At 36.6% G+C, this 14,158-nt stretch overlaps 1 protein-coding gene across 3 annotated transcripts in view; it reads right to left on the bottom strand.

The window, feature by feature from the left end:
* Rock1 (Rho associated coiled-coil containing protein kinase 1) overlaps positions 1-14,158 on the bottom strand; it is a 123,736-nt gene that overhangs the window by 40,556 nt on the left and 69,022 nt on the right. For 2 of the 3 annotated variants that reach the window (XM_075969335.1, XM_075969337.1), the window contains exons 12-16: positions 9,463-9,551; positions 6,704-6,752; positions 2,445-2,580; positions 1,057-1,148; positions 722-968 (exon numbers count right to left, since the gene is read on the bottom strand). In XM_075969335.1, coding sequence (XP_075825450.1) covers positions 722-968; positions 1,057-1,148; positions 2,445-2,580; positions 6,704-6,752; positions 9,463-9,551 — 613 coding nt within the window. The remainder of the gene's footprint in view (positions 1-721; positions 969-1,056; positions 1,149-2,444; positions 2,581-6,703; positions 6,753-9,462; positions 9,552-14,158) is intronic. The other variant, XM_075969336.1, reaches the window with a different exon arrangement.

Below are 14,158 nucleotides of genomic sequence, written 5' to 3'. Positions count from 1 at the left end.
GCAAAGAAAACCAGCCCACAAATCACAATCCCAGAGAACCTAGACAACAGTGAGGACTCTAAGAGAGACTTAAATAAATCTAATCTACATGGGAAGGAAAAAGACAAGATCTCCTGAGTAAACTGGGAGCATGGAGACCTTGGGAAAGGGTTGAAGGGGAGGGTATAGGAAGGGACGGGAGCAGAGAAAATGTAGAGCTCAATAAAAATCAGTTTAAAAAAAAGTGAAGGGTGAAAACTGATTTCTACTTGTATGAGGAGCATGGAGTGTCAAGTTCCCAGGAACAGAAAGTAAGATGGTGGCTATAGAGCACTGCAGGGAGGAAGGAATGAGCGTTACTGTGTAATAAGTAATTACTATAGGATGATAAAAATGGTCTGGAGATTTGTGGACAGATGTACAGTAATGTTGAATGTATTTAATGAAACTGAAATATACACTTAAAAATGCTTAAAATGGGAGCTGATGAGATGGCTTTGTTGGTAAAGGCTTACCACGTAAGCCTAACTACCTGAGTTCAATGCCGAGAAACCAAGTTAAGGTAGAGAGAATGAGCTATCTCTACCAAGTTTTCTCTGACCACCCCACCAATATGTGCCCCATGGCAACACACAGCTCTGTCTATCATGCATCACACAGATCACAATAATAATAAAATAAAACAAAAACTTAAAATGGTAAATTTTATGTGCCATATACTTTACATGAGAAAAAGTATTACCTTGAAGGTCTCCAATCATTTCAGAATCATGCCCTCTGTCTCTTCGCTCAGCTTCCAATATAGCTTGCAGCTGGTAGTAATCTTTGTCTGCTTGTGACTTGGAATTCTCTAAAATTCTGTTTCTCTCTTGTAATTCTCTGTTCAGGGACTCTAGTTGACTAATTGACTTGCTCATCTCTGTGTGACTCTTCCTTAATCTTACAGCTGTGTCTGATTCTGTCCTAAGTAAGTCATTGGCTTCTTCTAACTATTAAAAAAGAAAGAATTTTGACCAAACATGATCATGTTTCTTTTAATTAACTATGATTTTAAAAGGACCCCACTGAAGAACTTACCTGTTTCTGTAACTGTGCCAACTTTTCGTTAGCAAGCTGTGAGCTCTGACTCACTTTCCGTAAGTCTTCCAACTGGTCCTTTAGTGTGGAGACTAAAAAGTCAAAGAGTATGTAGATATGACATGCTTTTATTAAAAAAGAAAATCTTTTTTTTTTTTAAAAAAATGAAATTTATTCTTGGACGACAACAATCAGTGAAATTAGGTCCATTCCCACTCTCCAAATCACATTCTATCTTACAAGTTTTTATATTCTAAATCCATCAAAAAATAGAGCATTGCCAGGCAGTGGTGACACACATCTCTAATCCCAGTACTTGGCGGCTCTGTGAATTCAGGCCAGCCTGGTCTACAGAGCTAGACTCACAACAACCAGGGAGACACAAAGAAACCCTGTCTTGAAAAACAAACAAAAAGCAACAAGCAAAACCGAATTTTATAATACAGAGTAAGACAGCTTTGATTCTGTTATTATAGCATTCTAGATTCTTTTATGGCCTTCATGTGACCAATCTACTGGTGTAAAAATTCAAAACTTCTTTTGCTGGGTGCCCTGGCCCTTGCTTTGAGATTTGACTTACCATGCCCTGCTGGCTCTTCTCAAACACAAGAGCTCAAGTGACTCTCCCTCCTGCCTTAACCCCCTGAGTGCTGGTATATAGGAATGTACCACCACATTCAGTTATAAAGGTAGTTTTTTATTTGTTGTTGAACAGTAAAGTTACTTGAATAATTCAGTATTTTTAAAATGGCGAAAAATCAAAACATAGTAAATAGTATAACAAGGATTCTTCCCTGTTTCTTCTCCCTTAACTGGCTCTTCTCCCAGAACTACAATAGTAGTTTCTGCCTTATTAGGACAATCTATGATTTAATAATCTAAGATGGAACTAAATATATCATACACATGTTTTCACATGTATATCTATGGAAATACATATTTAATATTTAATGACATGATTTCTTTTCTTCTGTTAAACTAATAATTCAATATCTTTATATCACTGAGTACATTACATTTTTATCAATCCCATGTGAAGAGCCTTATGTATACATCATATATATATATAAGTACATTTATAAAATAAATTAGAAATAAATCATTGTTATCAAATTGCTTAAAAAACTTCTAGTTCAGGGGTAGTGTTTGCCTAGATAGTCAAGCATTTTTCTTTTTTCTTTCCTTTTTTTTTTTTTTTTGATTTTCGAGACAGGGTTTCTCTGTATCTTTTTTGGTTCCTGTCCTGGAACTAGCTCTTGTAGAGCAGGCTGGCCTCGAACTCACAGAGATCTGCCTGCCTCTGCCTCCCGAGTGCTGGGATTAAAGGCGTGCGCCACCACTGCCCGGCCTAGTCAAGCATTTTTCCAAAAAAAAAAAAAAAAATTTACCTTCGTTTTCTACATTTCTTCTCTTCTCATTTTCTTGTTCCACTTTTCTTTGATACTCATTAATTCTATGTTGTAGCAACATCTTTTCTTTCTCAATTTGAGATACTGTAGATTCTAGATTTCTTCTTTGATTCCCCTAAAATTATAATGAAAACAGTTACAATTGCAAACAATACTGATAGTCTGCTCTTTAAAAATATTTCAGATGAAACCTTAAGATGCATTTTTTGCTTAAAATCAGATTGCATATTCTATCCTTTCCCGTTGTGGCTACAGTATACGTGTGGATGTAATAGCTATCAGGTCCCTTCCTCTATTGTTTCTCCACGAGTCATGTGAGATATGGTCTCTCACTGAGACTATGGCTCATCTGTCTCTGCACTGCTTTACCAAACTAAGGGTACAGTTATGCTCAGCCACATCCTGAGTCTCATGCAGTACGCTGTAATGACAGCTTTGCAGTAACAGATAAAGCATGTATCTTACAAAAATGTGAAGACTCTCCTACTTGATCTAGACATAGATCATCTTCTGTGTCTGAACTACCATCAACAGCATCACCACTGTTGGCAGTTTTTGTTGCTTTGTTTTTACATTTAAGACTTGGCATCAGAATATTCTGCTTTACTAGGTGCTTTTCTAGATTTTCCCATCTATAAGCAACCACTAACTTTTATGTAAGATATTATCAGAAAGATTTGTAGAGGTGATATAGATCTCCATTTTTCCAGTTCTAAGATTTTGCCATTTTAACTTTAAACTCATTGTGTATGTGAAGGTTAGAGGGCAACTCTTAGAAATCTACTTCCTCCTGCCACCTTATAGGATGTAGGGTGGTACTCAGGTTATTAGGTCTACATACAAGAGCCTCTGCCTACTGAGCCACACATGGATAATCTCAGCAAGCAGGAGATTGCGGTAAGATTATAAGCACGAGTCATCACCTTTACATTTACGTTTAAACCTACAATTAAGTTAGTGGTCACAAGGCATGACACATTAAGGTTCAGATCTTTCTTGGCTTACAATTACTCCAATACTGTTTGTTTAAAGAACTCCTACTCCACTGAAATGCTTTTGCAACTTTGTCAAAGCTCAGTGGGCCATAACTTTGAGGGTTTATTTCTGTTCTTCATTCTGTTTTCCTGATAGTCTTCAGTCAGTATCATGCAATTTTGATCAGTTTTTTTGGTTTGTTTGTTTTGTTTTGTTTTGAGACAGGGTTTCTCTGTGAAATTCACTATATAGACTATCCTGGAACTCACTATATAGACTAGGCTGGCCTTGTCCTAACAGAGATCCGCCTGCCTCTGCCTTCCAAGTGGTGGGATTAAGGCATGCACAACCACTGCCCGGCCAGTTTTGATCACTTACAGTTACCATTTTTCTAAACAAACCATTGTGTCTCCTGCATAAAACATCTCTACAGGCTTAGCTCTTCCTTTCTGATCTTTTTTTGGTTATATGATTTATTGTCCTGACTCTAACTTCTAGTACTGGCTAAATAATGATGAGAACTGATGTGTTTTTGCTATCACAGACTTTAAGGGAAGCATGTACTCTTTTATAATTAGGTATGAAGCAAACTGAACTATATGTTAAATATATGCTGTTTATCAACTTGAGTTTCTAACTCATTTTTACCATGGATACTGCATTTTAGTTAATGCTTTTTCTGTATCAACTGGTAAGACCATTTGGATTTTCTTCTTTAGACTATTAATATAGTGAATTACACTGATTGTTTAAAATATTAAATGAATGTTACATTTCTGAAATAAACTATAGTCAGATATATTATCTTTTTATGTGCTGCTGAGATCTATGTTAATGTTTTTTTTTAATTATTTATTTATTATGTATACAATATTCTGTCTGTGTGTGTCTGCAGGCCAGAAGAGGGCACCAAACCTCATTACAGATGGTTGTGAGCCACCATGTGGTTGCTGGGAATTGAACTCATGACCTTTGGAAGAGCAGGCAATGCTCTTAACCACTGAGCCATCTCTCCAGCCCCCTATGTTAATGTTTTGCTAAGGACTTACATTTGTGGGTGATAGTGTTCCCTAGTTTTCTCTGTAGACTATGATTTGGTACAAGGTTATCAGTCTAACAAAATAAATTAGGAAGTATTCTTATATGGAGGTGTTTTCATTTAAACTTGGCAGAATTCTCTAGTAAAGTTACTGGGTCACTGAGATCACATTTTTGTGGGGGTGGGAAGTCTTAAAATCATGGGTTCACTTTCCTTACTGTTATACACCAATATTGAAATTACCTATTTTACACTGTGTGACTTATGGCATGTTGGGTGTTTTGCAATAATTTAATTCATTTAAACGACATGTTTAGAATTGTTCACATCATTCCTTACACTTGCTTTCATCGTGACGATGGTTCTGTTTTCCCTTTGTCATTCTTGCTAGATGTTTGCCAATTTTGTGGATTTTTTCAAACAAGTTCTTTTGTTCCATCTATTTTCTTCACTGTCATTTCCAATTGCACGGACCTCAGCTTTTATCCTTTTCACTGCTTCTGTTACGATTATAGTCATTAGCGTCTTTTCTTTTAGTATAAACATGTATGCTATAATCTTCTCCTTAGGTACTGTGTTAACTGCATCTCACAAATTTTGATTTTGTATTTTGACTTCATTATGTAAGCTTTTCAATAATGAAAAGCTTCAACCTTTTTTTAAACATAACAGCTCAAAAAATTAACATTCCAATGTATTTTTCATCCCCCTTCAGAGTGTCTCTTTTCATCATTTAACTTCCATGTGTTTATTTTTCCTGCTGTTACTCATTCTGATTTGATTACATTTTGGTCAGGATATTCTGATTCTTTTAAGCTTACTTTATGGCTCTGTATAGATCTGTCTTGGCATGTGGTCCTTAACCCCTTGAAAAGAATGTATATTCTGCCACAATTGAATAGATGTTGTTAATGATGTAGTTGTGTTCTATAAAGTCTGCTCTTGAATTTTGAGGCTGGTGGAGGGGAGACCCATAGTATTTGTACTATTTATTTTATTTTCTGAGACAGAGTCTAATGTGTTTCAGGCTAGCCCTGAACTTGCCAACATCTGAAGATGACCTTAAACTTTTTGTTCCTCAGCTTCCATTTCCCACGTATTAGGATGATATACTTGTGCTACCATTCCTGTATGAGGTCCTGAGGACTGAACTCATGCTACACAAGCACTCTATAAACTGATGTACAGCCTCAGTCCCACATCCTTGTGGTTTTTCTTGGGAATCAAGTACCCCCAAGAGGTGTAGGTTTCTTCACACTTTCAAGATCTCTTCACATTTGTTTTACATTTAATGTATAGAAGTTTTAGCTATACTTGGTGGTAAGAAGAGGGAAGAGTTTTGCCTCTCTTAAGTAGGACTATGCTAATTTAATAATTAAGACAGTCCTCTCGATCTTGAATTCAGAAAGCTAAGTAACTTAAACCTAGTTCATCTGAATTTAGGACTGATTCTCTGAAACACTGAGAATGAAATATACAGTGCTAACCAAGACTAAGCTCATACTGACCTGCAGCTAATGGTAAAATGCTGTCAAAAATCCTTAGATGACTACATTTATATCCTAAGCCACAAGTTAAAGGGAAAAACACCACTAATAGATACATTTACCTCAGGAAAGAAAAATACAACAAAGAAATTTATCAAAGTTAAATCTAAAAAAAAAAAGGAAATTATACACTAGAATTATAAAAATTATCTGTTTCTGCCTAGGAAAGTCATCACACACAGTAGAAAATTTAACTAAATGTAAAAATCTATTATATATTTGCACACAAGTATCTAGTAGGAAATGCTGTTTCTCTGCTAATGGAACCAGGCTGGCAGGAAAAACATGAACACTTCTAAATCCAATTCTAAGCCCTACTTGTTATGTGGTATCAAGTCTATATCTATATCAATCATTTTGAAATATTTCATATTTTCTTCTTAATCTGTCTCTTTCTGACATAATTGCAGCTTCTATTTTTGATTTCTTGCTTCTTTTTTGCTTTTCAACTATCAAAAACGACAAAACTGAAATCTATGTACTAAAATTTCAACATGGTCATAGAATAAAGCTGTACAAAAAAACTAAACTATAATCTGTACTCTTGAACCTAGAGTCTAAGGTAAAATTTTAAAATTTTTATCTTAATTTTCTGGTTAAGTTTTGGGATCTCAAAATTTTCTCTAGAAATGATCATTGCGAAGGGGACAAAAAATACTTAGTAAAGTAAAAAGTACCTCTTCATCCAATTCTTTCATTATCTTGTCTAGTTTTATGTTTGAAGTTCTGCAAAAACAAAAACAGTACAGATTATAAATACATTTACTTTCATTACCCAGTGTTATGTTAACACCCACATTCTTTTCTTTTTCACTTGATTTTCTTAAAATTTTTTTTCTCTCTCTCGGTGGGACAATAAATGTATTTTTTTAAAGGCATACATATTACTATGATTAAAAGAAACCAATTCTATCAAAAATAGTTACTTATTAATATACTAAATGGCATGGTGCAGTAGCAATAATTTAAAGTCGTGATGAATATAAGTGATATGCACAGATAATGCAGCAATAGTAATACTGGAAAACATCTTGACTCCTATTGGCAAAAACTCATGGCTACTGTCTATTATCTGTAGACTGTTGCTTGGGGAAAAGAGAAAGTATACTCTGGAACCAGAAAGACGGGTCAGCAATAACAGTGCTTGCTTGCTTGCTGTATGCCTCATGATCTCAGCTGGGTTCCAGTCTAATATCCTCCACACACATAATTACCAAAAACACGCGCCTCTGCATTGATATATACAATATTAATAAATTGAAGGAAAATGGTTACTTTTTCTCCTCCGAGATTAAAGACCTCAAACTGTACATCTGTACTCTTGGGGAGAAGGTCTAAGGACCTCAGATTAAGAATTCTTCAACTACCAGGCAGTGGTGCTGCACGCTTTTAATCTCAGCACTCAAGAGGCAGAGGCAGGCAGATCTCTATAAATTGAGGCCAGCCTGGTCTACAGAGTGAGTTTCAGGACAGCCAAGGATACACAGAGAAACCTTAACTCAAAACCCACCACCACCCAAAAGTATTCATCAAGTTCTTAATACAATAATTGCTATCAAGTAAAAGTCAGTCATTCAATCTGCTGTAAAACATTAAGTAAATGATGAAAAAGCCACACAGCAAATAAGTAAGTGCACCAATGGACAATGCAGGCAAAATTCTGAGATCTACTCAAAGAGTATTATCGCCACAATTTGTTTTCTTTGGCTCTAAGAATAGTTCTGACCTTCTAACACAGTGGGAATCAACCCGAGGGTCACAACCTCTTTGGGAGTCACATATCAGATATTCTTCATGTTAGATAGCCTTCATATAAGATATTTCCATAATAATTCATAATCATAGCAAATTATGAAGTAGCAATGAAATAATTTTATGATTGAGGGGGTCACCATAACATGAGAAAGTGTATCAAAGGGTCACAGCAATGTTGAGAATCACTATTTTACACATCCCGTGTACGTATGTACTCATGTGAATGTCTCAAATTCCTGATTCTACACATTCAAAACTACTATATGGCTCCCTTCCATACTATTGCTTTTCTTCTAGAATGCCCAAGTATTATATATCAACAGGGAATTAGTATCCCTGACTCAGTTTTTTTAACCCATTAAGTAAAAAATAAACAAAAAGGCCAAGTATTGCCAAATACCTTGGGAGTTATTTTTAATCTGTAGGTGTGCATGTTTGTGGGTACGTGTGTGCAGGTGCACAGATGTGAAATTGACATCAGCTGTTTTCCTTGATTATGCACCATTTCTTTAATTAAAGGGAGTCTGGGAACTCAGAGTTTGTCAGTTTTTTTTTGTTTGTTTGGTTGGTTTTTTTTTTTGCTGTAGAAACGTCTCAGTATTTATGTAAGTTTGTATCTATTCCTTTCCTCATTTCTATACTTTACTCTTAAAAACTCCTTCCAAATCCTGGCTTTAGTTGTTTTAAATTATACACTTAATTACATAATGTACCAGGAAAGATAGGGAAAGAAAATCTTAATTATTTCATATGCTTTCAACTTTTCCCAATTCCATTTACTGAACAGAATATGTTACAATTATATTTCACTTACTCAATAAGTCATAAAATGTAATTATAAAGTTATTTGTAGTTGACAAGTACCAACATGCTAGGTTATTTTAAAATACCTCAATTATTCTATTTCAGTGGCTCTCAACTTTCCTAAGGCTGTGACTCTTTCATACAGTTCCTCATGTTGTAGTGACCCCAACCATAAAATTATTTTCATTGCTAGTTCTTAAATGTAATTTTGCTATTATTTCGAATTGTAATGTAAATATTCAATATGCAGGACAGCCTCAGTTGAACCCTGTGAAGGGCTGTTTGATCCCTAAAGAGTTGTCATTGACAAGATGAAAACCACTGCTTTTATCATAAATAAATGTTATCAATAAAATTTGATTCAAACAGTAAAAAGAAAATCAACAAACTATGTTCTAGAAAATCGCAGGGGAAGTACAAAAATGAGTAATTTTAGCTTATAAGATTATTTTGCACTTCAGAAAGCCCTTTCAAGTAGCTAATTAAAACAGGAGGGAAACATAATGAACGAGGCAACTAAATGAATTAGAACTAAACACACTTTTTAATGCTACCACAGCAAATAGAGCTTAAATAGTCTAAAGAAAACATGCATGAAACTAACACCAAAACAGATGTTTTCTTCCTCTCCTTTTTTGTAGTCCTAGGGATCAAACCCAGGGTCATGTGTATGCTAAGTACCTACTCTACTGAAAATCTGCATTCCAAGCCATTAATATACATATTACTTTCAATTCTAGCCAAGACACTTTTTATGGATGTGCATAAATAGAAACTTTTACGTTAATCTTGTATATATCTCCATGTATTTATAGAGTATATGTTGTAAAGTATATACATAACTTCTAATGAGAACATCATTGAAGGACAGTCTCACCTGCACTTCTGCTCCATTTCATCTTTTAATTGCATTTCATTATGCAGTTGTTCTTCAAGCTTGTAGATTGTTTTCTGTAAACTTTCCTGCTTTAATTAAAAAAAAGTCCTTCATTCTATTAATGTTTAGAGAAATTAAAAGTAATACCTTTTGTTATTATTATATGGCTGTTTGAAATTGGATTATTTAGTTTAATCCTTTATCTTTCAATAATATTAATTGCTATTTTCTCAATATAATTGAACATAATGCATATCACTGTATATTAGCCCAATATGAACATTTTTGTGTTTTATGTATCAGTTAATAATGTACAATGATCCAAAGACATAGGCACAAAATATTACAGTGTACTAATAATAATACTGTAAACAGTGTTACAAAGAAGAGAAGTCACTTTTAATTTTAGCATGAATATACATCCTTTCAGATAGATATAACAGATCCCAAAATTAGCCTAAAGGAGAAGGAGATAGAAAAAAAGGCATTTTAGCAAGAATGAAGAGTCCAAAAGGAGAGAAGAAAACATTACATATGGTAATGGGAAAAAAATCAAGTATAGCACAAGACATCACAGAGGAATTAACTCATATCGAATTTGAAGAAGTAGGACATCCTCGTATCCACAATAAAACTTGAGAACCTAAATTTATATTTTGTGGCATAATATTGACAACCTAAAATAATATTCCAGGGCTACGCTTTAGTTTATTAAGAAGTGCTTGCTATAAAAGCACTCACATAAGCAGCTGGACATGGTGGCACATGGTTGTAATCCCAGTATGAGACAGGGAGGAGACAATATGACACCTGAAGCTTCCTGGTCAGCTATCTCAGCCAATGAGTGAACTCTAGGATTGTGAGGACCCTGAATCAAAGAATATGGTGGATAACAACAGAGACAATACTGGATCTGATCTCTAGACGCACAAATGCAACAACACACACATACACACACACCCCAATTTTAGGAAAAGTATCCAGATAAGAAGATACTTGAAACCCGGGCCAGCTGGCCTTGGTGAGTTCCCGATAGAACATCCCCATTGTCTCATGTGTGGGTGCACCCCTCGCGGTCCTGAGTTCCTTGCTCGTGCTCTCTTTCCTTCTGCTCCTGATTTGGACCTTGGGATTTCAGTCCAGTGCTCCAATGTGGGTCTCTGTCTCTGTCTCCTTTCATCGCCTGATGAAGGTTAATATTCAGGAGGATGCCTATATGTTTTTCTTTGGGTTCACCTTCTTACTTAGCTTCTCTAGGATCACGAATTATAGGCTCAATGTCCTTTATTTATGGCTAGAAACCAAATATGAGTGAGTACATCCCATGTTCCTCTTTTTGGGTCTGGCCCGGGTCTGAAAAAGCATGGGATAAAACCGGACTCACTGAACATAGCGGACAATGAGGACTACTGAGAACTCAAGAACAATGGCAATGGGTTTTTGATCCTACTGCACGTACTGGCTTTGTGGGAGCCTAGGCAGTTTGGATGCTGACCTTACTAGACCTGGATGGAGGTGGGTGGTCCTTGGACTTCCCACAGGGCAGGGAACCCTGATTGCTCTTTGGGCTGACGAAGGAGGGGGACTTGATTGGGGAAGGGGGAAGGAAATGGGAGGCGGTGGCAGGGAGGAGGCAGAAATCTTTAATAAATAAATTAATTAATTAAAAAAAGATACTTGAAATGATTCAGGCAAGAAAATGTGGATATATAGCAAAACCCTGACTCTAAGCAAGAAGAAGGAAAAAAAAATCAAGCCCATTAGCTAGAAGATAGATCTAGAAAACAATTCGAATAAAAAAGAATAGAGATACTACTACTATGAAAAGCAAGAAACCCAGCATATTGTCAGTGAAGGTTTGCACAGAAAAAGACCATGAATTTAGCTCTGGTCTAGTTTGATGTGTCTGTCAAGTATCCAGAAGGAGAGAGATTTAGTTATGGAGCCAAGAAAAATAAAATGGGCATTCATGAGTTCCTATAGATACAAACACAGACAAGCTCACAACTATGGGAAACATTTAATATTAATTGAGCAGTGGAAGGGGATCATGCACTGAGAGCTGAAAATTCAAAAAGTCATGAAAACAAAAAGAATTATTGTAATGGTCTCTCCTGTCCCTTTAAAGAGACAAGTCCTACCCACTCCCCTTTTCTGCTTCCAGCCTGCCCTCTCTACCCCAACTCTCTTCAGAAGAGGTGGCTGAGGCCTCTTCTCCTCTCCCCACTCCTCTCTCCTTGCCTCTCCCTCCCCCCTCCTCTCCCTCTTTTACCTCTCCCCTCTTTCCTTTCCTTCCACAACCTTCTGAATAAACTGTATCTAGACTCTCTCTGCATGGCATGCCTATCCGTCTCTTTCCCTCACCAGCTACAGCTCCTCGAGGGACCTGCTGCCCCACTGACAGTCCCACCAAGGTCTCTCACCCGCCACCTCCCACCCACCTGGGACCACAGAGGCCCTCGGGAACTACAGCGTTTTACTTAAACCATTACAATTATGAGAACACTAGTTATAAAAGCTTGAAATTATAATGCTAAATGCAACAACAACAACAACAACAAAAGAAAAATAAGGAAAGTCAGTATCTAAAGCAATAAAAAAAACTTCATTTTATTTGGTTCTGTAATTTTCATCTCAGATGAGACTTTCAAGAAGAGTTGAATATTAAATAGCAGATTTTTATACTTATTTCTGTAAAACTTGAAGACAATTCTGAAGCCATTTATGACAATTTCGAGCCCTCTCAGTCTCAGCAGTAATGCTCCCCACTTCCCCCTGGGAACCAAGGACCTAACAATTGCCCATATACGTACTAAAATGTTGGGAATGTTCTCCAAATAGAACTCATTTATTGAATAGGGGCAAGATAACCCTTAGGTGTTGATCACTGACTGATGTTTTGACTCAGGCCCTGGGAAAGGGGCAAAGTGACCCTCAGATGTTTTCTCTTACCTCATCTCATCTGGCAACCACTCTCTAGCCAATTATTGGTAACAGCCCTTTTGAATAAGCCAATCATAACAGTTAAAGAACCCCCAGACACCCCTTTCTTCTGTGGTTTTTCCCTTTAAAAATAGTCTGTACCAGCCATTCGGGGTCTTTCTAGCCTCAAGAATGCTGGAAGACCCTGTCATGACAGAATTAATAAAATCCTCATGCTTTTACATCAGCTGTGGTGGTGAGAGATGGTCTCTTGGGGTGACTCCTCCTCAGTGATTGGACTCTAGGGTCCAACATTTCTAGGATAACATAAATAGGACTACAAAGGAATAGTAATAATCAATAGGCAGCAATCACTAGGAGAAATTTACAATCACCAGAAAAAACCTAAAAACAGACTAACCACAAAACAAAACAAACCAGAATAACCAAATAAACCAAACTCAAGATTTACTGAAGTACTAGTTACCTTACATCCTAAAGAAAATCCAAGAAAGGCAAGATTACAAAAAAATACTGTTACTTTCCCTAGGAAGAAGTATTTTCATTTTAATAATTTCTGAGCCCCTATTAGTTATATATTATGACAACAGTTTTTGTAATGAAAACAGTAAGCACTAATAATGAAAATGCAGAGGCAGATATTGGGGTTCAACCCGAAGATCAGAAAATCAGAGCAGCCAAGCCACTGAAGAGCTCTTACCTCTTTGAAATCTTCAGACTGAAAGAGTTAAGTTCCTGTTTTATCCCTGCCTGCTGGGATTAAAGGTGTGCACAAGCACCACCTGGCCCTCTATGGCTGACTAGTGTGGCTGTTTTGCGTTCTGAAGGTCAGACGAGCTTTACTTATTAAAATACAAATGAAATATCACTACCAAAAATTCAAAAGCCCACAAATTTGAAAGAAAACAAGGAGGGGTATAAGGGAGTACTTGAAGGGAGAAAGGGGAAGGAGGAAATGATTTTCAAAAATCAAGTGATTAGAAAAAGTCACAAAAACAAACAAACAAAAAACCTCCAAAGAAAAAAGTCACCCAGGGGCTGGAGAGATGACACAGTGGTTAAGAACACTTATCCCTTTTTCAGATGAGCTCAGTTCAATTCCCAGTACCCATTATCAAATGCCTATAACTCCAGCTCCAGGGGATCTGATACCCTCTTCTGACCTGCAAAGGTAGGACCTATATACACGTGGCTGGCTTGCTTGCACAAACACACACACACACACACACACACACACACACACACACACACACATTCTCTCTCTCTCTCTCTCTCTCTCAAATAATTTTTATAAAAAATGACTAGAGCAGAAAAAGTAAATGGCTAGAGCAGTGAAGGTTCCTTCCCCCTTTTCTCACTTCCTTTTTATCCTGTGCTCTGTTACCTTTAAAAGGAAATACATCAATAGGAAAACAATTTTACCACTTTTAAAAACAATGGTTCCAGGTGCTTTGGAGGTCGAATGAGAAAGATCAGAAGTTTAAGGTCATCATAGATAGTTAGAGGCCATCCTAAGCTATGAGACTATCTCACTTCCTAGGCCACAAGAAACCCTGACTTCCCCTGTATCACATAAACTGGAAGTAAGTGACCTGTACCTGTGAGATCAACACTTAAGATTAAGGGGCACAAGGATCAAGTTCATGGTCACCTGTGGCTAGATACTGAGTCTAAGGCCAGTAAGAGCTACTAGAACCTTGCCTCAAAACCAGCAAATGGGCTCAGCAGTAGTTAAGAGCACTTATGAACAGAG

Source organism: Microtus pennsylvanicus, chromosome 4, assembly GCF_037038515.1.
Source record: "Microtus pennsylvanicus isolate mMicPen1 chromosome 4, mMicPen1.hap1, whole genome shotgun sequence".
Taxonomy (NCBI): domain Eukaryota; kingdom Metazoa; phylum Chordata; class Mammalia; order Rodentia; family Cricetidae; genus Microtus; species Microtus pennsylvanicus.
This window is presented reverse-complemented; position numbering and strand designations above follow the sequence as displayed.